Source organism: Oryzias latipes, chromosome 15 (assembly GCF_002234675.1).
Source record: "Oryzias latipes chromosome 15, ASM223467v1".
NCBI lineage: Eukaryota > Metazoa > Chordata > Actinopteri > Beloniformes > Adrianichthyidae > Oryzias > Oryzias latipes.
Window position 1 is genome coordinate 12989257 of NC_019873.2, and position 25344 is coordinate 13014600.

General features: G+C 44.6%; 1 protein-coding gene across 2 annotated transcripts; it reads left to right on the forward strand.

Annotated features, from left to right (window-relative positions):
- The first annotated feature begins 542 nt into the window (after positions 1-542).
- On the forward strand, positions 543-25238 carry ubr2 (ubiquitin protein ligase E3 component n-recognin 2). 2 transcript variants are annotated; one of them, XM_011484243.3, is made up of 46 exons: positions 543-712; positions 2176-2444; positions 2520-2598; positions 2679-2786; positions 3693-3823; positions 5511-5649; positions 5798-5860; positions 5939-6059; positions 6138-6245; positions 6436-6524; positions 8134-8232; positions 8864-9027; positions 9099-9198; positions 10200-10328; positions 10496-10679; positions 10765-10826; positions 10986-11096; positions 11168-11233; positions 11311-11427; positions 11511-11571; positions 13519-13643; positions 13719-13771; positions 14809-14911; positions 14981-15029; positions 15112-15266; positions 15477-15579; positions 16145-16254; positions 16432-16509; positions 16595-16767; positions 18267-18475; positions 18554-18647; positions 18726-18887; positions 18968-19056; positions 19131-19176; positions 19256-19404; positions 19870-19925; positions 21363-21459; positions 21536-21603; positions 21671-21809; positions 22152-22242; positions 22400-22530; positions 22601-22709; positions 22788-22922; positions 24129-24299; positions 24414-24515; positions 24594-25238. In XM_011484243.3, the coding sequence occupies exons 1-46, from the start codon at positions 629-631 to the stop codon at positions 24733-24735; spliced, it is 5223 nt and encodes a 1740-aa protein (XP_011482545.1). In that variant the 5' UTR covers positions 543-628; the 3' UTR covers positions 24736-25238. The 2 variants fall into 2 exon arrangements, with proteins under 2 accessions (XP_011482545.1, XP_011482544.1); XM_011484242.3 differs by lacking the exon at positions 8134-8232 and adding an exon at positions 8308-8406.
- Positions 25239-25344: the final 106 nt, after the last annotated feature.

Consider the following 25344-nt stretch of genomic DNA (forward strand, 5'->3'; position numbering starts at 1 on the left):
TAAAGAAAAGATACACTTAAAGTGTAGGCTGGAAGTTCTCATTGGTCTACATAACAGTGTGAGGAACCACTGGTTTTTGTGGGTTGGGAGGGGCTGGTGCTCAGGGCCATGTTTTTAGAGGAATACTCAGAGATGTTTGAATGGATCCAAATAGCACTTTGAGGTTTCTTTTCATGAGGAATGAACATTATAATACACTCAGTAAATTGATTTTGCGTGGTACAGGCCCTTTAAATTATTTCAGGATCACCATTCTTTGCAGTAAATGTTTGGCCATCATCTGTTTAGGGTATTTTGCGAATAGTAAAACACACAAAAACCATATCCACAAAAAATAATTTTAAACTTTTTAATTTTTTGCCAGGAATCTTGAGTCAGTTTTGTTGAGATTTCTTACACACTGAGATGGTCAAATTTGTCTCCAATGAGGAGGAAATTACTATAATTGTCACAAAAAGAAAGCTACTGCTAAAACCGTTATGGTTCATCCCTCACTTTTTAAGCGAGGGCCACAAAATTAGGTTTAAAACTGAGAAAGTAAAATCCCCGCTTAAAACGAATCCAGCAGTCCGTCTGCCCCGCCCTCAGGTTAAGCATTTCCGCTTCCGGGCTCCTCTTCCAGGGAAAGATGGCGGTGGCCCAGACAAATCAAGAACCACCGAAAGATCTGTGTTCCGAGTTCGTCAGCTTTTCCGCTCGGGACACGGCGGCGGTAAGCCTTTGCTGGAACTCCTTGTCCCTTGTGTGGAACTGGGTCAGCCCCGGTTCGGTTCTGGAACATTGTGACGTCACAATTCTCGCCAGTCAGCTGCCGTTTTCTCCCTCGGACTTTTATGTACGCGCTCCGTGCTAATGCTTGCCCCGCAGCGGCTCGTTTCGTGTTACAGCCGGTTTAGGAGCGTGCGAGGAGCCTTTACAGCTTCACCTGTGCACGAGCGGTTGCGTTACAGCTGACTGTCAAGTGACTGACGGGCTTGTCTTGTGTACAAAAACAGCAGCTGTTTGTTGTTACGATCACTTGTCCAGCCCCAGGTGGCGCTGTGGATAGTTCAAAAAGGCAAACTAACTGATCAGGTTACGGCCTAGTCACCCAGATAGTGTCGATCTCGTTTTTGTTGAACACTGACCTGAACAGGGCTAACCAGGGTGTTGTTTATTATCTGGTGACTGTTGACTTGGTTAATGCTGATCAGAATAGGGTTAACCAGGTTAGTTCTCATCCAGGTAGTGTAGATCTGGTAACTGATGAACTGGTTACTTTTGATCAGTTTACACTTTACCAGATAAAGGCTAACCAGGTTAGTAAAAACCAGATTACGGCTTATTTAAATAAGTGGTGCCTGCAGGAGAAACTCAAAGTTACTGAGCTGGTTACTGCTGACCAAGTTAGTGCTAACCAGGTTATTGTTGACCTGGTCAATGGGAATCTGGTTGTTGATCTTCAGGTATCGGAAGTTATTGGCTCTGATCTGGTTACTTTTGAGTGGGTTAGTGTTGTCCAGGTAACGGATGACCAAATGTTTCTTAAAGTGATCTGTTTTAAATCTTTCTCTATTATAATTAAACATCATAATTGCATTGATAGAACTATGGCAGAATTCTATTAGTCTCATTTAATCATTGCTCTAAAGGTTGTTTGCTGGCAGCTGAGGGAAAAATACAATTTATTGCCATATTCTAACAAAAGATATGTAACTGGAGTTAGTAACTAATTATTTTAAAGATGCAGTAATTGAGTTATTAGCTCAATTACTTTTAGGGCAATGTAACTAGTTACTCTCTCACAACAATTAGATGTATTAGACCCTCGAGTGCACCTGGCAGGAAACTCACTCCTACTTCTCCTTATCGTTCTTCCACTCTTTATTTTTCCCCAGTTTTCTGTGACTTGAACATTTTCTCTATTTTTCATCATCAACGCTGCACATAATTCGATACCTGTGGAGATTTGTCTGTTTGCATGTTTTTAATCATTTCACCCCATTCAAACACATCTATAGCTTTTGTTTCCTCCGTCAAAAGTTCACAGCTAACAGCATGGGTCACCAGGGAGAGTGACTTCATTTTAGTTGATGGCTAAATGTGTCTTAATCTTTTCACATGATCACCTAAAAATGTTTGGGTTGGCTCCTCCTCACAGCTGTCAGTCAAACTTCTCACCCTCCTCTTCCTCAGGGCTGGTGGGCTGCAGCTGACTTGCAGCAAGATTTATATCATCACTTGGCGGCCTATGTGCCCCGGATCTTTTTGGGGCGGGGTGAGGGCAACAGCAGGGAGGAGCAGAGGGAAGAGCTTGCCTGTCAGCTCCTCCTGCTTGCTCCTCTGGAGTGGCTCCTGCTGGGGGAGGATCCGGCGTCCGGCCTTGCCCTGCTGCAGGAGAACAACTGTCCCTCGGCGCTATGCGGCCACGTGTTCAAAGTGGGGGAGCCAACCTACTCCTGCAGGTGAGTGACTCATCTGCAGGTTCCTGCAGCTGCGCTGGTGCCGGTGTGAGTTGTGTGTGTGTGTGTGTGTTTCAGGGAGTGTGCGGCGGACCCCACCTGTGTTCTGTGCATGCAGTGTTTCCTGGAGAGCGCCCACAGGCAGCACCGATACAGAGTGAGTGCTGCAGTGTAAACACATGCAGAGGCTTCAGATAATACGAAGCTGGGTAAGAACCTGTAATGTGTGCCCTGCAGATGACAACGTCAGGAGGAGGGGGGTTCTGTGACTGCGGGGACCCTGAAGCCTGGAAGAACGACCCCTGGTGTCAGAAGCATGCTCGTGCAGATGGCCACATAGAGGAGGTGAGGTCATCCAGGTCTTGTGAGGAAGTGAGTGTCTTCCATTGACTGTAAAAACAATGGACCGCTCAACCCCTCCCTTCTCGTGGTCCCAAATAGGAAGCACCATTACTTCCTGTAACGGGCGCCGCCATGTTGAAACCAATCGACAGTGATTGGTCCGAGTCGCTCTGAGTCATCGTATCTATGGGAATGGCGACATTAAGGCCCGTACACACTGGGACAAATATTCGCCAGGCGTTATTCGCCAACGTTTTTCGCCACGTTTTTTGTGTTCACACCCACACAATTGTGTGTTCACACAATTTCATTCCCTGACATTAGATGGCGCTTAATGTAAAACAGAAATACTCCTGTTCACAAGGTGGCGCTGCGCAACTTTACGCTTCTTAAAGTCCCTTTTCACTCAGAAGAAGAGGGCAAGTATTTACGCGCTTGTCAGAATCAAACAAAGAAAACATGAATATTTCAAGCACCAGTAGCTCCAACTGGTGCTTGGTTCGGGGATGAAGCGTGGCGTTTTTTCGTGTCGGTGTGCACACTCTCATTGGTGCCCTTTGTTTAGTCATGAAGCGTTAAACGTCGGCGAAAATCGCACGCGAAATTCGTCCCGGTGTGTACGGGCCTTTAGTTGCCATAGATACGATGACTTAGAGCGACTCGGACCAATCACTTTGTCGACTGGTTTCAACATGGCGGCGCCCGTATCTGGAAGCAGTGGTGAGGGATTTGGCCTCATTTTGCAAGAGCTGGAGGTAAGGCATTTTCTACGGGGGCGTCACACCTCGATGCCTCCATTATTTTTACAGCCTATGGTGTGTTCCCTCACACTGATGCTGCCCCCGGCGCTGGGATGAGAGATGGTGAGCACCAGGGTGACCTGTGTGAAACCACCTGTATTTTTTGTAGGACCCCGTGGCTCAGCTGCCGCCTGACCTGATTACCAGGGCCTACAGAGTCTTCTTCATTATCCTGAAGTATGCCGTGGACCTGCTGACCTGGGAGCAGGAGGATCAGCTTCCTGCAGGCCTGGAGCCACCGTATGTGCTCTTTTGTCCTCTCATATTTTTGCCTCCCTCGTTTATTTATCTCACAGGAACTGTAATAACCACCTTATTAGTAAAGGCAAATGAAGCTGCTGCTACTGATAAAGTTTTCCTTAAGTCCCACTCCGATCATCTTTTGATCTATTGTAAAAGCCCTCCCATTGGTCTTTGAATTATGATGTATGTTATTCTTCTTCGTCATAGCAATTTGCCGTATTTTTCTTTGCATTTTATAAGTTTCCACGTACAATATTATCACCTACCAGATCCAAGAGCATACACTGAGATGATTAAATTAAGGCTTGCTACGTACATTTTTTAAAATTCAGTAAAAGATTAGTTATTTTGATTTTAGGATATGCAGGAGTGTTCCTGTTTAAAGATCCTTTTTTATGTATGGCTACAGAAAAAGAAAGACAGACCGAAACAAACTGTGATGTGTCGGTCAGGAATGAAACGGCTCTTATCTCACATAAATACAGTCAGGACCATAAATATTTGGACAGAGACACATTCTTTCTAATTTAGTTTCTGTACATTTTCACAGTGAATTTTAAATAAAACAACTCGGATGCCATTGAAGTGCAGACTATCAGCTTTTATTCCATGGGTTGAACAAAAAGATTGCATAAAAATGTGAAAAACTAAAGAATTTTTTAAACACAATCCCTTCATTTGGTCACCTGATCTCCACCTAACCACTATTTTCTGATGGGCAGAAGACTAGTAGTCTTAAAATATGTTAAAATATACCATGGTGCACCCCGAAAGCTTGATACAGGTGCAGCAGCCCGTGAATGGAATAGAGCGCCGGGTGCAACAAAAGACTAGAAGAGACGACATCAACACAAAAACATATAGAAATGAGTGGCCCTGGTAAAAGAAGCAAAATCCGGAACCACTTCACTATAAATGATTATGCGAAAAGAGAATTTAGAGTCTGCAAGAAAACAATTCTATCTAGAACCAACCTGCACCTGAGAATTGAGAGAATCTTCTCCTGAACAGAGCAGATCATTTCTGACTGAAGAAACCTGACGATCAGTTTCTTAAAGCTGAGACACTTAGCATTTTTGAATGGCAACCTTTACTGTGAGGCAAAATCTGGAATGCCTCAATGCGTTTAACTCCGCCCACGTTGAGGCACGCCTCAGTCTGCAGCCAGTGGCTTCTCAGACTATTGATGCAGAGCAAGCCCGCCTCCCCTTCCCCTCCCCATTGCTGAGAGCTTGGAACAGTGAGCTTGTGGCCCGCCCACTACATTTTCTACATCACAGTCTTTTTCAATTGTCATTTTTTCATCTGCTCCTGGTTAACAATGATTTGAATAAAGAAATAGTCAAAAATGCAATTTTGAGCCAAAATTTCTTAATACATGACCTCCATTGTCAGAAAAATATCAGAACACATTAAAAACACATAAAAACCTGATTTTTATTAGATAATGTCTTTAACGTAGACCTTGTGTCATTCAAATACTAGTTTTTCTTCCTGTTGATAAGAACAAACATTTTCAACTAAATCATTTTAGATTGACTGGTGTTTAAATTCAATCTACTAGTATTTGGTTTTGTTTAGTCCAGACCTTTCTAAAAATAAAAATAAAGGGAAACACAAAGCATATGCTCTTTAGGAAATCACATTTGAATGCATGTGTGCCTTGATGTGTTTGTGGGTGCAGGGAACGAGCAGACACCTACTTCTGCGTTGTCTTTAACGATGAAGTCCACACCTACGAGCAGGTGATCTACACGCTGCAGAAGGCTGTCAGCTGCAGCCACAAGGAGGCGCTCAGCTTTGCCACCGCTGTCGACAGAGAAGTCAGTACTGCACACAAACTTAAAAAAACAAAACATTAAAAGATATGATGCACAAACACTAATGAAACAGTGGGAGATGAGGTTAAAAACAAAACATCACTCAAACAGAAACAAATGGCACTGTGGCTATGATGATGTTCTGTCACAGGGCAGGAAGTCAGTTCGATTTGGAGACTTCCAGTTTTGTGAGCAGGCCAAGTCCATCATCGTGGTGAGTATTTTTTGCCATCACAGTCGTCTAAGGACTGTGCAAATGACTTCATTTAGACTCTGACTCTCCCCCATTCAGAGAAACAAAAGCCGGCAGGCCAAACCCCTGAGAGTTCAGGTGATGCACTCATCTGTTGTGGCTCATCAGTGTTTTGCTCTGAAGACTCTCACCTGGTTGGGACAGATCATTAAATACTCTGGTACGTCTCTGTTTTTTGTACACATAAGCCTCTTTGTTTGATGTTCCTTTCTTCTAGTCACTGTTGGTCCTTTTTCAGATGGTCTGAGGAGGATTCTTTGCCAGGTGGGGCTGCAGCAAGGCCCAGAAGGTGAGAACTCCTCACTAGTGGACCGCTTGATGCTCAATGACTCCAGGATGTGGAAAGGTAAGCACTTGTTATGTCTTCAGTGTCATCAGTTTGGACAGGATGTAGAATTCATTGTCAAATCTCAGTCAGTGTCTTATTGTGTAGTTGTACTGTAACAAGTGTGTGTGTGTGTGGGGGGGGTGTACTGATGGAGGCACCAAGAAAATCCCTTAATAAGGCCACCTGTACTATCTGTTTGTTACTGCAGGAGCAAGAAGCATATACCATCAGCTGCTCATGAACAGCGTCCTCATGGACCTCAAATTTAAGAAGGTCTTTGCCATCCAGTTTGCCAAGGTAAGTCCCCTGAGGAGAGCATGTGGCCAGCACACTTGAGTGTAGCCCCATTGAAACAGGACCTAAAAGGAGTTTTGGGTGATGGACTTCATTGGTTTTGATGTAGTTCGAGATGGACAATTAGTGGGTAGTACCGCACTTAGAATTGGACTGGAAGGTTTGTTTATTAAGAAAAAATGTCAGACAGGCAGGCTGATTTCCATCCCAGTACTCTGGTGCCATCCGAATATTTAAGTTTCACCTCCATAGTAGTGAGAGGTGAACCCAAGTAAACAAACCAATGAACCCCAATTCTGAACCCTGGGGAGCCCCTGTATAAAGGATGAGGGGGGCTGACTTCTGAGTAGGAAGCATTGACTTGTTGATGAGAACTTGAGTAAGTGACGTCACCCACAGAAAATGGTTTACTTCCAGCTCCAACCAAATATAATCACTTCAAGTGCCATTTTTTTCGCAATATGGGTGCCACCACATTATAGCCAGATGGCATCGGTATATAGAGATTGCTCTAAGTCAGTCTGAGACAACATATCAATTGCAAGAACTCTCGCCCATTCAATTCAATTCAATTTTATTTGTATAGCCCAATATTACAACACAGTTGTCTCAACGGGCTTCACTAATTGTACGAAACATAAAATCAGTTACAAAATACAATAGCTGAATGCTAAACTAAACAGACTAAACCAAACTGAGCCTTCCTGCCCTTAGACTCTCCTGCTCAGTAAAGAAAAACTCCCCCCCAAAAAAACAGACTCTACAAACTTTACAACTACAGTACATGTTTGAATAGTGCAGCAGATAGCCTTCATTCAGATGAAAATGGGGGACGGCTGGGGGCGCGAGACGCTTTGAATGCTTTGAATGTAGAAACTGTGTCGGCCTCTCTTACATGAGCTGGAAACTTATTCCATAAGACAGGGACTTGGTGGCTAAACGCTCTACCTCCAACCGTACTTTTGGAAATTTCGGGAACCACAGAGAGTCCTGCATTATGGGAGCAAAGTGTACTGTTTGGTTGGTAAGGCACAGTGAAATCTTTAATGTAGGATTGGGTCATACCATTTAGGGCCTTAGCAGGAAGTTTTTAAACTTGATTGTAGATTCAACTGGGAGCCGGTTATTAATTTGCATTAAAGAAAAATATCATGAAAAATAAGAGGAGTAGCAAGAACTTGTTAAAAATAGGTATCAGAGCAAGAATGGTTAGTCTGGCAAATACAATGACTGAGAAATAGCTGCTTATTTCTCAATTGAAGTCTATGGGGTTTTGGCTTCTTGGAATCAGTAGGTACTTCCTGTTTGGAACATGAGGAGTCATTCAGTCCAATTCTCATATTGTACTGTAGTAATAGTTTTTGTTGTGAACAGTGATCTGTGGTAAAACCACGGTGAAGCTGACGTAGAACCTTTGCCTCATGCTGATGGCTTTGAAGTGGAGCGGTTCTTCATGTGTCCTTCAGAGCAGCAGCTGTTAAAGGCTGTTGGCTCTGGTCGTTGTCCTTGTTTTGGACCCGGTTCCCTGCCCCCCTCTCGGCTGCCTGACAGCAAGTGTAAAGTAAGGCTGTCAGCAGGCTTCTGATGGGAGGGTGACATGTCGCCCCTCCAGAACTACAGAAGCCTGCAGACAGATTTTCTGGAGGATGACCATGAGCGCGTGGTGTCAGTGACCTCACTGTCGGTCCAGCTCTTCACCGTGCCTACTGTGGTGAGTACCAGTCTCTCTTCTGCCTGTCACACTCCTCCCTCTTTTTCTGTGTGCCCCCCTCCCTCCTGGTGCCAGAACTACGAGCACCTGCAGAACGACTACGTGAAGGACGACCACGACCGTGAGTTCTCCATCACCGACCTTTCGGTGCAAATGTTCACCGTCCCGTCGCTGGTGAGTTCCCGCTGCTGGCCCTGCCACTAATGACATCATGCCTGGCTGTGGGCAGTCTCACGAGGTCATCATGGATGGACATGGTTGGTGGTTTGAATCTGCAGCTGTGGATGTGTGGACTGTGGTAACAGAGTTACAGGTTTTTTTCTCCATGAGTTGCTGACATGAAGCCCATCAGGCTTTTAGAATTTCTATAACTTCCTGCTCTTTTGTCACATTAGACTGTAGAAATGGTTCTGTTTTTAAAGTCTTTGGTACATAAAATCAGTTCTAAATTGGACTTTTTTTCCTGGAAACAATGCCAACTAATGCTAAAGTTAAAAATTCCGTCAAGTAAGTCAGTCCTCACCTTTTCATAATTCACTTCCTTTAGAAGCTGCTCTCACATCGCAGTCAATTAAGTAAAGCAGTCAGGAAACGGCGCTGGTTGTGTATACATGGGTGTGTGTGTCTGCAGGCTCGGATGCTCATGGTGGAGGAAAACCTGATGACCACCATCATCAGAACCTTTGTGGACCACCTCCGTCACAGAGACGTCCACGGGCGTTTCCAGTTTGACCGCTACACAGCCCAGCAGGCTTTTAAATTTGGTCGCGTCCAGAGCCTCATTGGAGATCTGAAGTGAGCGTTTTCCCACGCTGTGACTTTCAAACGGCAGGTCAGGCCAATTCAACCTGTGACTCTGTCTGCAGGTATGTCTTAATAAGCCCCCCCTCTGAATGGAGTGACGCCCTCAGACTAAAGTTCCTGGAGGGGTTTGATGCTGTGCTGGATCTCCTCACCTGTATGCAGGTAACCTCAGTACCAGGGCTTTGATTTACTAGAGCAGACTGTCATTCTAATCGGGTTTGTGTCCGAACCTGTTTCTCTGTTTCCATAAAGCTGTTTGTAAATGTTGGTCTGAACCCGTCTGTCTGTAGAAACCTATGTTTGTACCCAAAAGTACCCAAGAGTATTGATGCTTTTCAAAAAATGACTTGTAAAAAGGATTCTTTCTATGAAAAATAAACTTTAAGTTTTAAAAGGAGAGTCAAAGTCAAAGTAGAAGTACAGAGAAAAATAAGGGTCCCTTTATTAGCGTTAGTTGAGGCATAATCAGCTTTATTTAACTAATAAGTAAAGTGTTACGACACTTTTATGCATTACTTTGCATTACTAATTGTATTATTTAATGCATTTAATGCATCAATGCTTTACATAATGCATTACAAAGCACTAATAAAAGTTTCTCTATACAATTACTTAGCATTATGGATTCATCAACCTGTTAGTTAAATTATAGGTAAAGCCTTAATAATGTGTGAAGTAACCATTTACTGTGGTTGGTTGTTTGGAGTTGGGAAGCCAAAGGTAACGTTTTTAGCCTTTATAAATGCTTCAAACTTAATGAGCATTACTTAACATTACTTAATCATAGTTTACAATTATGAAATGTTTATTGAAACCTTATTGTAAAGTGTGAAGGTTTTTTCTGTAAGACTTTATAATAAGGGTCCCTTTATCAGTTAATGTAAAGTTCAAATAATAGTACTTTATTTTTATAAACATTTGAACATAAAGTTCTTGATATGATCCTAAAAATTTATGTGGCTTTGTTTTGATTTTCATGAAGATTAGTGTTTTTTATGCATAAACTGCAATAAACATTATCACACTAGCTTAAGATGGCCACATCCTGCTTAAATTTTAATAAAGTAAAACTAAAGAGTTAATGTATCAACAGGTCCTTCATAGAGACAGACTCGCAGACGGCAGATGAATAAAGTGAAGATGAAATGATCTGTGTGTTTCAGGGCATGGACCCTGTGGTGAGACAGGTGGGGCAACACATAGAGATGGAGCCAGAGTGGGAGGCGGCTTTCACCCTGCAGATGAAGCTCACTCACATCATCTCCATGATTCAGGAGTGGTGCTCCACTGATGTGAGTGGACTGAATCAGAACCTTTAACAGAATACAGAAATTTCAGAACCTCCTTTCCTTTGGAGACATAACCCACCATGACCCATGTGAGGGTCAGAAGCACTTTAACCTTATGAGGAGGAGGTCAAAGTCTAGTTTAGAGACCAGATACTTTCTCTGTGTGGCAGGAACGCGTCCTGATCCAAGCCTATAGGAAATGTCTGAGCGCGCTCACTCAGTGCCATGGCGGCTTGCTCGATGGTGAGCCACCAGTCAGCTTGAGCATGGCGGGTCACTGCGTGGATACCTTCAGGTACCAGGTGTCACAGGACAAGGTGTCCATACATTTGCCTGTCTGCAGGCTGCTGGCAGGTAAAACACTGATCCTCTGGCCATAAGAGTGTCCACGTGTGTCCCATCGCCTGATTACATGCTGATGTGTTCCCTCCCGTCACAGGGCTCCACGTTCTCCTCAGCAGGACGGAGGTGGCGTCTCGTTTCCCAGAGCAGCTCCCTCTGGTCAGTGACATCATAGGGAAAACAATCACTGGTTTACTGTTGTGATGTAAAGCGTGTACGCTCCGAGCTCTGATCAATCCGTGATCAATTGTCATGATTGTGCAGAAACGATTGGCTCTGACCAGCTGACCTTTTATCAACTTTTGCCTGTGTCTTCAGGGTGAACTAAGCCCCCACCTCCTCATCGAACTCCCCCTGCGCTGCCTGGTGCTCTGTGCCCAGGTGCATGCTGGGATGTGGAGAAGGAACGGCTTCTCTCTGATTAACCAGGTGGGTGCGTACCTGCTTGTCGAAACCAGAGGTCTGAGAACAGCTGTAATGAGGACGGCCGCTTCTTTCAGATCTACTACTACCACAACGTCAAGTGCCGACTGGAGATGTTTGACAAGGACACCATCATGCTACAAGTACATCCATCTGCTGGTTCTGCCGGACTCTGCTGGTTCCACTGACAGCTGTTCATGGCATGTTTGTTCTTGTACAGGCAGGGGCGTCCATGATGGATCCAAACCACTTCTTGATGATGGTTCTAAGTCGGTTTGAGCTGTTTCATATTTTCAGCTCTGCAGACATTAGGAAGAGATTCAGAGAAGCCAACAAGGTGGGTTCAGACTGTTCTGGCTCTGGATAACCCCACAGATCTTGAGGTTTTGGACCCGCCTCATGTCTCTTTTTGCTCCACAGGACTTTGTCCAGCAAAACACCCTGATTGAGGAGATGTTGCACCTTATCATCATGGTTATAGGTGAGTCGTGGGCAACCGGAATCCATGAAAAAAAATCTGACTTTGACTTCCCCCAAAGCTCAAACATTTAGAGAACTGATTATTTACCTTCTTGCTATAATAGTTTATCTCAAGACCAGTTTTGTTAAAGCATTGACAAACAGCAGCGAGATCACAAAGGTGCACAAGAAAAGTATATATTTAACCCTTTAACACTGGAGATGTTGCCTAAACAACACACACTCTTTGACCTACCGTAACTCTTTTTGTTTATAGCAGAGGTGCTCATTACGCTGACGGTAGATCACTGGCCATTAAAGATAAATAAACAAAAATTATACATATATATATTTTTTTTCTTTTAAATCCATCCGCGAATCTACGTTCTGTGAAATACGTTACTTGATTGACATGCAAGACGGCCAATCAAACATCCTCTGAGACATACCTCACTGTGTTTAGCTACACCTAGTGCACTTTCTGTCTTTCTTCTCCCAGTTCCATGTATAGTTTTTGAATTATTAGTACATAAACATAGTACTTTTGACTGGATATGTAGTAGAAGTTGTCAACTTTGAAGTTGAATCAAGTGACTTTGGTGGATAATTGCAAGCCAGGAATAGTATTGTTTTACACGTCCTGCACTGTCATCTCACAAACATTTGTGTACTTCAGTACGAAGGCAGATTTCTACACTGAATAATTTTTTTTACCTTGGTGTGTGTACGTGTGTCCGGGGGGTGGGGGCTGGGGTTGGCATTGAATTGGTTTTAGATTAAATATTTGTTTCATGCCTTGTCGTTTTGTTTTTAAAAATGGATTATGTTTTTATGTAAAGCACTTTGAGTAGCATGAGTTGGAAAAGAGCTATAGAAATAACATTTCATTTATTTACTTTTATTTTTAACTGTTTAGTTTTTAAATAATAAGTACACAAACAAAGTATTTTAGACTAAAAATACTGAACAAATTGTCAACTTTGAAGCCCCTAGTGCTCCAATTACCACAGGCACCACTGTCACCTTCACTTTCCATGCTTTCTCCAGTTCTTCTCTGAGTCCCTGGTATTTCTCCAGTTTCTCATGTTCCTTCTTCCTGATGTTCCCATCACTGCCAAATCTACCACAACGGCTTTCCTCTGTTCTTTATTCACCACTATAATGTCTGGTTGGTTTGCCATTACCATCCTATCAGTCCTGTCCCACAGGATCTTTGCCCTCTCATTCTCTACCACCTTCGGAGTTGTTTCCCATTTGACCTTGGGGTTTCCAGTCCATATTCTGAACACATCTTCCTGTATATTATTATATTAGTGTATTAGTATATTATTCCATACTCCATGTATGCTTTCCCTGCCGTATGTTGCACTCTGCAGCTGATTCTGACATGGAAGAAAGTAGCTTTTTATATCGGCTTTGCGCTAATGGGCAACACTTTGAGCGCTTTTCTTCGTGACATAATTGTTCACGTAAACACTTCACTACTGTGAAGTGTGGCATATCGGCGTAAATCTGCTGTTTTCTGCTTCAGAATCAGCTGGAATTTTGTTAATTGCTAAAGCTCTGGTGTTTAAGGGGTTAAAGTAACCAACTGAGCTCATATTGTAAGATATTAGGAAATGTAGACTACAGGATGTTGGATAACAAGCCGAACAAAGCGGATGATGTGTCTGGACAGAAGGTGCAAGCTCCCAAATGTTTTCCATGCTCGGTTGGAGGAACAACCAGGCCCACCTAGAATAGCTCAGGCTTCACCCAAATTAGGATATGCAAAGACACTGAACCCCACATTGGTTATAAGCTGGCACCAGTGTAGGGCAATGGAGCTGCCATCAGTGTGTAATTGTTTATGGCAAGAGTGCTAACCACTGCCCCACAGTGCAACCCAGAGAGAGTTTTTATGTTTCCTACCAAAGATCAAACCTGTTGTCTTCATAACCTTGCGATACCATTTTTCTGTTTGATGCAGGTGAGCGCTACGTGGCAGGTGTCGGCAAAGTGGAGCCGTTAGAGGAGGTTCGAAGAGAGATCATTCACCAGCTGTCAATCAGACCAATGGCCCACAGCGAGCTGGTGAAAGCTCTGCCTGAGAACGTGAGACTTCCACCCGCCTGTCTCCCGAGCTGCCCATGTCTGCCTGTCTGTCTCATTCCGTCGTTTGTCTTCCAGGGGAACAAGGAGACGGGTCTGGAGAGGGTCATTGACAGCGTGGCATTGTTTAAGTCAGTGATTCTTTTGTGTCCACCTTTATAACAATGTTTTTGTTTAGCTTCAGCCAAATGCTCCAGTCTGTAAAAATAGGGGCTGCCTACAGACCATTCATCGACTCACAATTGGAATTGGAATCAGTCCCTGTTTATTTTTGTACAGTAATCCCCCCGTATTCGCGGGGGGGTGAGGAACGAAACCCCCCCCGCTAATAACGAAAATCCGCGAATAATTGACGCTGTTTTCAAACTCCCAAAGCCTTATGTGAGCCTTACTCACTGCGTCAGCTCCGCCAAATGTTGATCAGTCAGAGGCTGCGAGTGGGCGTCAACCAGTTCATTGAACTCTCCGGTTTGCCGATAGCAACCGGTTCATTTCCAGAAGCTGGAGATGATGCAGGGCGTTTGGATGGCGTCTTAAACGCGTAAACAATACTTTACAGTAAAGTAAAGAGTAAATGGTTTTTTAAAATTCGCGGAATGAGCGCTGTTCTGCGCCTCACGCTTGTGACGTCACGTCATCTGCGGCCACCCGCGAATGGGCGGGGCACGAATATTAAACCGCGAATGGGCGGGGGATTACTGTACATCACTGGCACCAGAACTAAAGATGTAAAGATGTATGAAGCCATGTGCCTTTTCGTCCTTTCAAAGAGCAGTAATGGGGGTTGGTGATGCTGCAGGTCTTTACCCACAACAGAGAACTAACCATCACAATCCTCATGCAGCAGAGGCTCCCAGCTCCAGTCAGAGCAGCAGTTGTTTATGTCCAAAAAAGGGCGTACAGTCTTTGCTGACATGACCTGCATGTGCCCAGTGTGTGTGCGAGAAAATCCTGATTGCATCAAAATGTAAATGAGAAGATGCAGGTTATAGATCTTAAAAAGCAGAAATCTTAGAACTGAACCTGGCCCTGTTTCTGTGTTGAGATTTGTAAAGAAAATCTAGTGAATCTAGGCTTTGTTTATAGGGTGGGGGTTCACCTTGTGGGGGGGAGGAAAACCTGCAGAACAAATAACTCCAATAATGATCTGTGATTGGGCTGTCTGCAGAAAGCCAGGCGTGACTGGGCGGGGTCTGTATGAACTGCGGCCCGAGTGCTTCAAACACTTCAACCTTTACTTCCATCACTACAGCAGAGCGGACCAGTCTAAGGTATGGAGATGGAGCTTTTGGTATTTGTGTGTGCCGCATGTTACCATGGTGATGGTGTTTGTATTTCAGGCCGAGGAAGCTCAAAAGAAGCTGAGGAGGCAGAGAGGTGAGGACGCAGGTGAGTGAACCCATCCTGTGATATGCACAACTGTGTGACTTCCTTGGTCACCACAATAACTTGTTTTGTGTGGCTGTGGTAGCCCTGCCGCCCCCGCTCCCTCCCCCGCTCTGTCCGCTGTTTGGGAGCCTGGTGAACCTGCTGCAGTGTGATGTGCTGCTGGCTGTTGAAAGCGCTGTCCTTCAGTGGGCCATGGAACCAGGCGGTGGAGGCTGGACTGAATCGATGCTGCAACGGGTGAGTCTCAGCGGCGCAAGGAAGCTGCTATGCTGTGCACAGCTGAGAAGGCATCTTAGAGGCGCTTGTGAAACTGCGTTTTACTCCCATGTGCACACACATGTTAACAACAAATAAGCAGTAATCGTTGCTAAAATGCGCATTTCAGTCATAAACCGAGAGGGAGCATGTTTGTGTATCTATGTGACGTGTTGTTTTGTGTGTTTGCAGGTGCTCCACCTGGTGGGCATGGCTCTTCTGGAGGAGCAGCAGCAGCTGGAGAACAGCAGCGGAGAAGACCATGTGACCTTCAACTACACCAGCAGAATCATATGTAGGCAGACACACACAGGCATGCACACATACACACACGCTGTCGTGTGTGAGGCAGCGTTTACATTGACAGGTTCAGTTGTGGTCTGATCCAGAGTTTTTCCAAAGCTGTGTCCGAATTCCTTCCCTACTCACTACATAGTGCACTATATAGTATGTTCGCCAAAATAGAGTGCCCTAGAAATTTCCCAGAAGTCTCTGCGAAAAAACAGTGTGCATTGATGCTCACTAGATTGGTGAACATAGACCACAATGCATTGCGTCTGAACAATTTTTGCCCCAAAAATGTATTTAAATGTATTTTTTTAATAAACCAGCAAAGTTTTCCTCTTCATAAGACAGTAGATTCATAAATGATCGTTGCAAAACGCTCAAGATTTTCACTTTGTGAAATTGTTGACATCATATTTGCCATTAAAAAAACAAACAGTTTGAAGCACTTTAAATGATGTGCTAATAGCTGAGTGCTCTTGAACCATTATGTAGGTCAAACTACCACAATAATCTGCCGCTTTGTCCACATGTCTGCACACGAACATGCATGATTGTGACTGTGCTGTGTTCAGGTCCGGGGGAAGCTCCCACTTCTTCAGGAAGTATCTTGGCTTTGTTGGAAACGCTTCAGAACGCCCCTCACCTGGAAGTTCATAAGGATATGATCACCTGGATCCTCAAAGTGAGTGCCAACACACAGGGTGTCTCACACACAGAAAAACAAAGAGATCACCACACACTGAGAAACGTCTCCAGGACACACTGGGCTTCCCTCTTCATCACAGAGCCCGCCTCATAATTGAGTTTGTATTTGTCAGTTTTTTACATTCCAGTGCTCATATAGAAATTTTCTCTACAGATCATAAGAAATATCAAGATGATCAGGGAACGGACATCTTCAGCCTCCAGCATTCCTGTCAGCCCGGGTGGGCACGAGGTCAGACATTTGCGCTGTGCATGGCATACAGGTACATGAAAGTCCCTGCGGTTGACCATGGCTTGTGCGGTTCTGTCTGATGCAGCTCATGAGAGAAAAGGAAAAAGCAGAAAGGAAGAGGAAGGCCGAGATGGCCCGGCTGCGCAGGGAGAAGATCATGGCTCAGATGTCCGAGATGCAGAAGAACTTTATCAACGAGAACAAGGAGATGTTCCAGCAGAGCGGGGAAGAGATGGGGGTGTCCACTGTGGAGCACAGGTACAGATCCAGAATGTTTCTGCTTACTCTTAAACCCTGAAACACATGCCGGCGGGCTGAAAGAAGTGCAGACATGTTTAACAAACGTATGCGTGCTATAACAGCGCAAGCATCAAAAATCATACACGCATGCTAAAGCAGACATAAGTACGCCGCGAAACATGCAGGCGTGCTAAAGCATGTGCAAGCATTAAAGCACATGCAGGCATGTTAAACGAAAATAGGTGTAAAAGAAAATAATGGTGTGCTGGAAATCTCATGATTAGTGAAATTGATGATCAATATTGTGATGACGATATCACTTGCAATACATGAACAAATAGCAAAACATCTAATTACATAATTTCCATTTTCCTGCAACAGTTTAATTTAAATAAGAGTCAACATAACTTAAATTATAGTCGAAATGACCCTCGTCAACATAAAAGGGCTACATCTGATTGGTCAACAGCGTGAAGGCGTCCATCCGATTGGTCAAATGCACAAAGAGATTTATTTGATTAGTTAAATACTTCAAGCTGCCATAAGATTTTTATTTAAGATAACATTTATTGAAATTTTCACTGTCTTTTGCAATATAGGTATTGCAGTAAATTTGCGATTTATTTTGCAGGCCTAATCTACATTATACAATTCAAGTCCCACTCCAATCATACTTAGATCCATTTTTAAATTACCGCTTCTAGCCCAAATCAAAAATCCTGTGTCGTTTTCTGCAACATCATTTGTGCCTAGCGGCATCAGTTAATTAGAAATTCCCCTCTGGGTGGCAGGTGGGACTGTTGTGAAAAAACCCTGCACCCCCTTCCTCTCCCAGTTGCTGAGAGATCTCTGTTTCTGCTTGCTTACAGCCTTTCACAACCCCAACCTAGCAACAAAAATGGCAAGCAATATTGGAGCTACCCCGGACGCACAGTTTTGAGCCAGATTCCAGCTCAGACGAGGAAAACAGAGATATTATTTCAAGAGAGCCATTACAAAGGTGTCGCATGTCGAAAAAAACTGAAGCTCATCAAGGGCTACATAATTCCACTAAACATAAAAAGGAAAAAATGAACTAAAAAAAACAAACAGCGAAACTAGTACAAAAGTACTGAGTAACTGCTTAACCTCTCAAGACCCGAGCTAATGTTGAGCTTTCCCTCTACATGTGTAGTCACAGGGCCTCATTAAGCTGAACGAACCCCAAAATGGGAACGCACATGAATGTCAGCCCCTACAAGGTTAAACATGCCTGTGGTTGAGTCTACAAGTTTTGGAATCAGGCCCACAAATGATCTCAAATCAATGCTTGAATGTTGCTATTTTCATGTATTTTTTTTAATAAAATAGCAAAAACCCATTAAAAATGGTATTCACTTTTTCTGGCAGCAACAAGCCTTGTTGCTAATGTGACTTGTCATCATAAATCAACTCAAGTCCTTTACAAAAAACAACAACAACATGAAGGCATAAAATCACTCCCTTTTTCACACACATCGTTGTATCTTCTTTTCCAGTTTTCCCAGTCTGGAGCTCACCTGTGCCTCCCAGGTGTGTGTGGGTCCAAGAAGGGTGGGTGGGTCGGAGCGTCGCCAGCAGGTGATCTGTATCCTTTGTCAGGAAGAACAAGAGGTTTCAGGGCGTGGCCAAGCCATGGTGCTAGCGGCATTCATTCAGAGGTCCACTGTCCTGTCCAGAAATCGACACTGCAGCCTGCCAGACCCAGGTGACCCAGAGAGCCTCAGGATGACCCATGGGTGTGCACCTTCCCCAATTAATACATTTTGATGAATTTGTGTTTTAGAGCATTACGACCCTCTGTTTATGCACACAAACCTTTCCCTGGGCATCCACACCGCCAGCTGTGGCCATGTCATGCACGCCACCTGCTGGCAGAGGTGAGGCATTGCATCTTCACTGCATCCAGTTGCTGTTTGGACAGCGTGCACCTGAGCGCACTCCCTCTGTGTGTCCAGGTACTTTGAGGCGGTGCAGCTAAAGGAGCAGCGGCGGCAGCAGCGCCTCAGGGGTCACACCAGCTACGATGTCGAAAACGGAGAGTTCCTGTGTCCGCTGTGTGAGTGTCTGAGCAACACCGTCATTCCTCTGCTGCCACACACACCTCTCCCCGATCACAGGTACACACCCACCTGACCAAAGGATTCTGTCCTCATGAGCACAAGTAAAGACAGGTGTGACAGTGCTGCTGTCTCCTTAGTGTCGATCATCTTAGCTTGGAGGCGTGGTTAAAGAAAACAAGTCAGCAGGTAGAAGCGCTAAACTCCACCCCCAGGAAACAGTCTGAAGGTGAGTCACCTGTTTTAGGGGGTTGTTGCAGCTTAGTCCAGACGACATTCAGGCTGGCTCTGTGGTTGTTCCAGGTGCAGCAGAGGGGACCGAGTCTCTTGAAGTCAGCGTCACGCCGCAGTGAGTTTGAACTGATTGAAAACCAGGTGAGAGGGCGTGTTTCTGATGATTGACTGAAATCACCAATATTCCTCCCCAGGAGCCCGTTCTCCAGCAGCATCAGCGAGATGATCACCACCTTCAGCATGTCGGTCTACAAGGTCGGACTGAAGACAAACCCCAACGAGCAGGACCCCCGGGTCCCGGTGTTGAGCTGGTCCTCCTGCGCATACACCATCCAGAGCATCGGTAAAAACACACCTGAACACGCACACCCACACTCCTCACAAAGATGTGTTTCCTCTAAGTTCATGATATACAGTAACCCCCTCACATTGTTTTTAGTCGTCCTGTAGAAAGTACTTGTGTGATGTCACAGGCTGGTGGTTATCTGGCATGCCGCCATATTGGATGGAATGGATCAAAAACTATGGCTAATTGCTGTTGAAGAATTTGATCGTAAAAAAATGGAAGACTAACTTTTTACCTGTCCAGGTGTACCCCACCTTTGCCCAACAGTAGCATGGACAGGCTCCCATGACGTCAACTAACCACAATTTGACTTTGTTGATTCATTTAAATCCTCTGCAACCTGGATTTTAAGAGTTTATGGAATCTCAAGTAAACTTTCACTGTTGTGTTGTTTATAAGTCAGGTAGTGGTAGGTGTTGAGGTGAGATACGCTGTCTGAGATTGCGTGTTTTTGTTTTGCAGAGCGTCTCCTGATGGATGAAGACAAGCCGCTGTTTGGAAGTTTACCCTGCAGACAGGTGAGAAAGAAGCAGGGTGTCTTCACAGCAAAGTGTATTTTTTAGATTTATTTTTTACGCCTTACAGTCTTTATAACTTTGAATCCCCTCTCACATCCATGTGACTCTGAAGATCCTTCACTAACTATTGTAGTGAGGATCACAGATGTCAAACTGCACTCCTGGGGGTGCTGCAGTCCTGCTTGTTTCTATCTTTGTTCCTAAAACATGTGTCAGCAAAGCACACCTGATGCATGTAAGTAGTGGCTGGTGGGGCAGGAGCTTTATAGGAAAAATTTAGAATGCTGGCCTTCAACTATTGAAACTGCAGTTTGGCCCCCCGGTTAAGATCCTGCCTCTTCTGTATGTGAAGCTTTCTTTGGGAGGCTTCAGCAGTCGCCTCTTCTTTGATGGTCAAACATGTCAGACTTTCCATTTTTATTAAAACTTGAGTGCATGTTTCTGAACTTTTGAGCCACACATTGATGTCACTGAGAAATTTCAATCTGGCTTTAAACCGTACCTCAGCAGAGAACCAGCATTTTATGACTTATCGATAACTCTCTGATGATAGCCGATTCAGGTCATTTTACTCTCCTCCTTTTTTCTCCTTCTGGATCTTTGACTCAATGGCTTAGAATATTTTACATCTCGACCACTGAGTGAGTTTAAAGACACAGTCTTGAAGAGGCTTAAGTCTCTTAGTTTTTGGAGCGCCTCATGGCTCCTATCTGGGCCCTGTCCTACATCTGCTTAATCTCATATTAATTTTTTCATATTGCAATCTGGCTTTTTGTAACTATGCAGATGATTTGCTGGTGTAGCCATATCCAGGTTTAAAGAATGTGTGCAGGGACAGTTGGAGTTGAACTCTAACGTGTCAAAGACTAAAACAGAAGTCATTGTTTTGGATGAATCTAATCTTCTGGATAGTTTTGAAATGGCTGGTGGCCCGCTCTCTCTCTGACCTTCAGATAGGCTGTGAGAAATCTTTGAATCCTTTTAGATCATAATTTTAAATTGGGTGAACACCAAAGCAGTTTTTATCATGAAATGGTTACAGTTGTAAATCAAAAGGTTCTGCTTGTTCTCCTGTGGAACCATAGTTGGGGAGAGACCTGCCTAAACATTTCAGAACCTCTGAGCCTCGAGGATTTTTAAATTACATTGTATTACAGAATCAGGTTTGTATTTAATTATTTCAATGTAAAACGGTCCAACCTTACAGCAGAGATAAAGAAAGTCTGGTTCAGAAAGGATCTCCAAACTATTCGCATCTTTGTGTTCAAATTTAACATCAATGACAACTCTTCTTTTTGAGATTAAAACCACAATCAGTTAACTGACAGGCGACAACTTTGTAATTTTTAAGACTATACCTGTTAGTCTTGCTTGTCTCGCCGTTTTGTCCATTTCCATAAAGGGGTGGGGTTTGGTGACGGTGTGTTTGTGCTGCAGGACGACTGTCTGAGCGCTCTGACCCGCTTCAGTTCAGCCTGCTGGACCTCCGTTCCGGCAAGAACTGTTCACGCTCACCTGAGCCGACTTCTCACAGGTACAGACGCCACCACACAGACATGACGCCACACGCCTGACCTCCGACAATCATGCATGCATGTTGTGCTCTGCAGTTCTGCTCTCGGATCCCCCGCTGGAAAACACCCCATGCGTCCTTCACATGGATATGTTCCACCTGCTGGTGAGGGTCTTTACACCAGCCCAGCTGTTTGCAGTGTAGGCAGCCAGGTGACGGTGTGTTTCTGCAGGTATACAGCGTGCTGTCCTACAACTCACTCCACAGCAGGGAGCAATCAGGACAGACCTCTGTGGATTCCAGTCATGTCCACCTACTTCACCTGATCACCGTGGCTCATATGGTTCAGATCCTGCTCACCTCCGTCACAGGTGAGACTGTTACTTTCAGTCCTGGAAGAGTCCAGTTGTGCACTGCTTAATGACAATAAATATTCTTATTTTTTGTTAGAAGGGGAATGTCTTGAATCTTCTAAAATTGTTCCTCAGCAAAAGGAAAAGCATGTGCTCTACTTGTGTTTTTTCTCTCAGTTTACAATAAAGTGATTACCGGTATTCTACTTATTGTTTTATTTTTACTAAATTTAATTGTTTTTCATACTCTGTTATCACTATGTAAAGCCAAATTAACTACAGTATGTAGCTTCTGGGCTGCAGATGAACAGTCACTAATCTAAATTTACAACAACACACACTCTCATTTTCTGCGTGCAGAGGAGGCGGCTATGGATCAAGACAGCGGAGCAACAGAGGAGGAGGAGCTCACCTGTCAGCTCTACAACACTCTGAGGAAACACTTGGGCAGGTGAGGGCGCTGAACCACTATGAGTTGTCAGTGATGCAGGATTTGATCAGCTGTTCACCTTTTTTGTTCATCTAACCATAGTTAAAGATCCTAAGGTTATTAGGGATTGGTGGTTATTCCCCCTAGTCTGAATTTACCCCCTCTGTGTGTGGCTTAGTGTGTTACCTGACGTGTCCTCGGGGTGGCAGCTGTTGCACCGTCTCAAAGTGGGCATCCTGCCGTTCCTCCGAGCCGCCGCACTTTTCTTCCACTACCTGAACTCCTCTGTGCCCCCCACAGACTTGATGGGTGAGTACCGACTCAGCAGCTGTCAGCGGGGTACGTTTGGGGTTTTATAGTAACCGTTTGTGTGCCGCAGGTTCAGGTCCCGGTCAGTGGGAGGTGCTCTGCAGCTACCTCAGTCTGCCCTCCAACCTGCTGCTGCTTTACCAAAGCCATCACACACTGCTGGATCCACTAATACACAGGTGACCCGCACTAAAAACCCTTTTTTAAGAAGCATTTTGAATACACACAGGTGTTACAAAGTGTGTGTGTCAGTACAGGTGGTGCCGCCATCCAGTTCTGAAACAGACACTTCAAGGAGGGCAAGACTTCATCAGATTCCCCAGAGAGTCAAACAAACTGATCGATCTGCCAGAGGATTACAGCATCCTCATCAATCAGGCCTCCAGCTTCACGTGAGTCTACATATCTCCTTTTTTGTCTCCACAACTGGGCCCCTTACCTTAGCTGGACCTTTGACCTTAGCTTGATCCTGACATTTTAGGCACTGGAATGCTTCCAGAAAGTCCCACACTATGATGTTTTTTATTTTTTCCATGTCTTCCCAGCATCTAAGGGTCATATTTTCCACTCTGTAAGGCACACTCAAAAGTCTTAACAGTTTTCCAAAAACGACAGAGCACCTTGTGATCCAGATCACCGCATATACGGATCAATTCTGGTTCTGCTTACTGGTGTGGCTGCAATTTCTCAAAATGTAGGGTTGGGTGTTATCGTGAATGCGCTAATCTAGTGGTATCAAACTGTGGTTTGTTTGACACGTTACCAACTAGTTCAGGAGTTAAGGCAGTCACAGAAACATTTAATGCTGTTGCAAACAATGTTGGAAGTTACAGGTATTATAAATGTGAAATCATGGCTAACACTGCTAACATGTAGTGTTTTGTCTTGCTAAATGCGCTTTATAGTTTGGTGCTCTTTATATAGATGTTTGAAAATAGACCACTCATTGATGGTGCGCCCTATAATCCAGTGCACCCTATAGTGCGTAAACAGAAGCTGAGAGCCTCTTGATGAAAGTGTTATCTGGGATCCTGTTATGAACTCCTGTAGGTCGAGAGGGAGTATATTCGTGTAAACTCCTTTTGTATTTGGGACAAAAATTGTTTGTTTTTTTAGGTTTTTGTGTTATTACTGTTTATGAGGAAGAATTTTTTTGGGGGGCGTCTTAAAAAGCACTGGTCAGAGGAACAAAAAAATATTGTAGGTAAAGAGGAGAGACAAAAACATAGCTTCAGGTGCTGAGAATATGTGTGTATAACAGCACATCTGTGTGTGTGCGGAGGTGAGCAGACAGTTTTGTACAGATGAGTGTGTTGAGTACAGGCCTCCTCTAAAGACCTTCATGCCCAGACAACTGGACCACAGGAGCCCCCACATCTGCAGAGGAGCATGAAGTGTTGAGGTTAGGTCAGCACAGAGCTCACATTAAGCAGTAGCAGATGATTGACAGGAGCGCCCTCCTCCAATTTTAGCTCCCCCCATGATGTCCCATTTGGCTTTGGCGGCGACGCAGCTTACCTTAATCTACACCTTAATCTTTGAAATGGTTTCAGCGTGTTGTTTCTGGTGTTTTCACCCATCGACTGTTACCTCCCCAGGTGTCCGCGCTCAGGAGGAGACAAGTCTCGCGCTCCTACTCTGTGCTTGGTCTGCGGCGCCATGTTGTGTTCTCAGAGTTACTGCTGTCAGGTGGAGGTGGACGGTGAAGATGTGGGAGCATGCACCGCTCACACCTTCACCTGCGGGGCAGGGGTCGGACTCTTCCTCAGGTAACATGCCCGGATTCCTGAGCTGGACGACACAAACTTTTTTTTTGACAGAGACGAAAACAACCGATAACTGTGTCACAACAACCAATAGTGTGTGTTTGTGTGTTTGTGCAGGGTCAGAGAGAGTCAGGTGTTGTTTGTCGCAGGTAAAACAAAGGGCTGCTTCTATCCTCCACCGTTCCTTGATGATTACGGCGAGACTGACCAAGGCCTAAAGTATGACTTCCTGTTTGTTTGTTGTTGACAGTCAACCCCCTCCTCCTGCCTGTTTGTTGATAATTTTGCTGTTTGCAGACGTGGAAATCCCCTCCACCTGTGCTTGGAACGATACCGGAAGATCGAGCGTCTGTGGCGGCAGCACGGCATCCCCGAAGTCATCGGTCATGCTCAAGAGGCCAATCAGACACTGGTTGCCATTGACTGGCAGCATCTGTGATGTTAGACTCCTCCCACACTCAAGAGCCAGTCACCTGATTGGCTCTCAGCCTTTGCTCCAACTCTCAGCTTAACTCTTGCAGGGATTTTTTTTTAAACGTGTGACTGGCTTGTTAACAAGTTTACATTTAAAGGAGTTTTGCTATTTGTCCGTCAGCTGATGAGTTGATATAAGGATGGAGACGTGGGTCTCCATGACAGCAGAATGATGTGACACTACAGCCTTTTTAAAAAGGGGCGTGGCTTCAGCAATGGCCTGAAGGGACATTAGTTTGGTTTAGTTAGTTTTATGGATGGAGCCGATTGGTGAATTGTAGAATGATGATGCCACTTCCTGTCGGAGCGTGCGTTTATTTTCATTTGGGCAGAATTTCCGTCCGGTTTTGTTTGTGTGTGGGAGGCGATTGATCACATGACCTGTTGATATGTGAATTCCTGTACAGAGTACGACGTGTAACATACTGTTTAAGATCAAGAGTGTCAATAAAAAGGACTTTAAAGAAAGACTGACTGTTCTGTCTGTTGGAGGAGTCAGGTCTTCGCCTCCACTATCAGCTTGTTCAAAGCTGCTTCTTTAACTGAAACAGGAAGTTGGAGTTATCCTGCAATC

What these genes read in the sequence shown, in the direction of transcription:
- ubr2 (XM_011484243.3), top strand. Translation starts at nt 629, where the DNA reads ATGGCGGTGGCCCAGACAAATCAAGAACCACCGAAAGATCTGTGTTCC. An exon ending in TTGCCATCCAGTTTGCCAAG is followed by an intron (nt 6,525 to 8,133) that starts GTAAGTCCCCTG and finishes TCGCCCCTCCAG; the next exon opens with AACTACAGAAGCCTGCAGAC. An exon ending in TGTCTGCAGGCTGCTGGCAG is followed by an intron (nt 10,680 to 10,764) that starts GTAAAACACTGA and finishes CTCCCGTCACAG; the next exon opens with GGCTCCACGTTCTCCTCAGC.